Source organism: Brassica oleracea, chromosome C8 (assembly GCF_000695525.1).
Source record: "Brassica oleracea var. oleracea cultivar TO1000 chromosome C8, BOL, whole genome shotgun sequence".
Lineage (NCBI taxonomy): Eukaryota > Viridiplantae > Streptophyta > Magnoliopsida > Brassicales > Brassicaceae > Brassica > Brassica oleracea.
Window position 1 is genome coordinate 10,994,775 of NC_027755.1, and position 3,455 is coordinate 10,998,229.

The window sequence follows — 3,455 nt, forward strand, 5'->3', positions numbered from 1 at the left end:
TGGGAGGATCTCTGTTTGCCTAAGGACGAAGGTGGTCTGGGTGTGCGGAAATTCAAGGACACGGCAAGAGCCTTTGCCCTTAAACTCATATGGAGACTTTACACAAAACCGGCTTCCCTATGGGTAAGTTGGGTGAAACACTACTTGCTCAGGTATAATTCCTTTTGGGATGTGAGAGGAGAACAAAATGGATCTTGGATATGGAGGAAGCTCCTGAAACTAAGAGATGTGGCCTATGAGTTCGTTAGATTTGATATCGGGGATGGTCGAACTACTTCCTTCTGGTTTGACAATTGGCTTGGAATTGGGAAATTGTTTAATATTACAGGAGCGGTGGGCACCACTTATCTGGGTATATCACGCCATGCCAAAGTCAGTGACGCAGCGAGGGGGAATACGTGGAACATTCGAGGACGTAGGAGTCGGCGGTACCGGGAGCTTTATGACCAGATCTTAGCTGCGGCTCCTCCCTCCCCTGGTACAGGTAGCGATATTATATTATGGAAGCATGGGGTTGATGATTACAGGACCACGTTTTCAGCGGCAAGAACTTGGGATCAACTAAGAGAAAGGAGAAGCAACGTGGATTGGTGTAAAGTGGTATGGTTCGCACAGGGGGTTCCTAGATTCTCCTTCATAACATGGCTGTCAATAAGGAACAGGTTATCAACGGGAGATCGTATGCGAACATGGGGTATTATTCAGGTTTGTGGCTTTTGTGGAGAGAGAAATGAAACAAGAGATCACCTGTTCTTCGCCTGCCCATACTCTTACACGATATGGGAATCTCTGGCTAGACCACTTGTTGGACGGAACATCAACCCAGATTGGGAATGGACTGTCAATCGGCTACGTACTATGGGAGGAAAAAGCCTCGACTCAATCCTCGCAAGGATGCTTTTCCAAACAACCGTGTACTACATCTGGAGGGAAAGAAATTCAAGGCGTCACCAGCGACGAGGGATCCCGACTGATCAATTAAGAAGATTCATAGACAAGGCAGTTCGAAACCGCATCTGCTCTTTGCGATACACTCATGGCCACAAATTGGAAGGGTTGCTAAGAAGATGGTTTCAAGTTACTCTTTAGTATTCGATTTGTTTCTCGTATGCACCTTAGACATTTAACAACTTTTAATCGTTTGTAAAAATTTCAAATTGTTGATCAATAAATTTCAAATTTCATCAAAAAAAAAACCCGCCAATCGTATTATGACAAATCAACATTTTAGTTTGCTATTTTTTAAAATGTCAATATTTCCAAAAAAACTGTTTATTTCATAATAAAAAAATAAATCAATATCGAATAAGGCAAACTAACAAAAGTAAAAACATTATATATATATATAATATTAATTTCGAAATTCTACATAAATTAAATAAAAATAATAATTAATTTTAAAATGTTAATATTTCCCAAAAAAATTAAAGCGAAGTTAATATTCCATATATAACTTAAACTAACAAAATAAATATTAACATTTTATAGCTTGCTTTAAAATGTTAATTGTTATAATAAATGAAAAAACAAAAGTAAAAAGGCTATAATCCATAGAACGCGTCTATATAGGATTTAAAACCACCAATACAAATATGACAAATCAGATTAAATGTTAATATTTCCAAAAATGTATATTATCTAATAAAGTAGGCTAATAGAAAATTATTAGTTTCTAAAATGTCATGATTTCCAAATTAATGTATATTAACAGAAAATATAAGTTCTAATACTTAATGTCGATATATAATTATAAGATTTAAAAATCAAAAATTTTAAAGTCAAAACATAGCCTTAAATACTATATTACATGTTAATAAAAACTGTATATTATCTAATAAAGTAGGCTAATAGAAAATTATTAGTTTCTAAAATGTCATGATTTCCAAATTGAAGTATATTAACAGAAAATATAAGTGTTAATGCTTAATGTCGATATATAATTATTATATTTAAAAATCAAAATTTTAAAAGTCAAAACATATCCTTAAATACTATATTACCTGTTAATAAAAAATATATATTATCTAATAAAATAGGCTAATAAAAAATAATTCCTTTTTAAAATGTCATGATTTGCAAATTTATGTATATTAACATAAAATAGACTAATGAAAAAAATGGAAACTGATGTTAAAGGAGTTGAATAACAAAAACTAAAACATCTAAAAGGTAAATTCACTAAATACATAAAATAAGAAACTTTCTAATATATGAAGTATTGGATGACTATAAATAATTGTCTAAAGTTCTAAAAGTTTTCAAGATTTACTTTGAGAAAGAGATAGATATTGAAAAGAGAAAATAGATATTAACACAATGGTTGTTTCTGCTACTTCTTTTGTTTTCGATGATTTTAGAAATTTTTTTAATAAGAATGAAGTTCTTACTAGAGTGGTTCACTTTTGGGAAGCATGTAACATCAACAAGGGTGGTTTGCTTATCGATCTCGAGTTATTTCTTATTGATCAAAAGATATAAAAACAATTGTTTAGATATTCTCAGTTTAAAATTTAATAAGCACCACATTGTTTGTTTGATACAAATTTTTTTTGGAACAACAATCCACGCCTTCATACCAGCTAATAGCTAATCGAATAGCGAAGATGATTTAAAGGCTGGTGTAGTCTATAAGATTAAGAACTAGTCATCAACAACAAAACAAGTTACAAGGTTGCTTCTTACAAATTCTTAATTCAGTTCACTCAGCAAACTTTTATTGACCAAAAGGTATATAAAAGTTGAGGCTATAAGACATTGGTTATTTAGTATATATACTATATAAAAGTTGAGGTTATAAGTCAGTAGGAGCATCCATATAGGATTAAACCCACCAATCAAATTATGACAAATCATTATCTTAATTTTTGCTATCTATACTATATAAAAATTGAGGCTATAAGCCATTGAAAGCGTTCACGTAGGATGTTAAACGACCAATCAAAATATAAAATGTTAATATTTTCCAAAATTGTTTATTTCAAAATAAAACAGAAAGCAATATCAAATTAGTTAAGTTAACAAAAATAAATAAGTTAACTTAATATATAAAATATTTTTCGAAATTTGACATAAACATATAAGGGGAAATTATATGCTTACCACTTTCATGCTACCACTTTTAATTTTTACCACCACTAAAGGGACATTTTCAAAAATACATTCTTCATTAAGTGGCAAAAGACTCTTATACCCTTGTTCTTTATATATATAATAAATAAATATTTAAATAAATAAAAAGCTAAAAAAATAAAAAATATTTTTTTTAGTTTTCTTCCAATTATACTATTTCGAAATTTAAACCATAAACCCTAAAACTCAACTCTTAACCCTAAACCACCAATGCTAAACCTTTTTTTTTTAAAATACGAACCCTAAACCATCAATCCTAAACCCTATTTTTTTTTGAAATACGAACCCTAAACCCTGAAACATCAACTCTAAACCCTAAACCCTAA

General features: G+C 30.8%; 1 protein-coding gene across 1 annotated transcript in view; it reads left to right on the forward strand.

The window, feature by feature from the left end:
• Positions 1-3,455, forward strand: part of LOC106308642 — a 59,773-nt gene that overhangs the window by 25,059 nt on the left and 31,259 nt on the right. Inside the window, exon 4 of the mRNA XM_013745783.1 lies at positions 153-705. Within this exon, the coding sequence (XP_013601237.1) occupies positions 153-705 (553 nt within the window). The remainder of the gene's footprint in view (positions 1-152; positions 706-3,455) is intronic.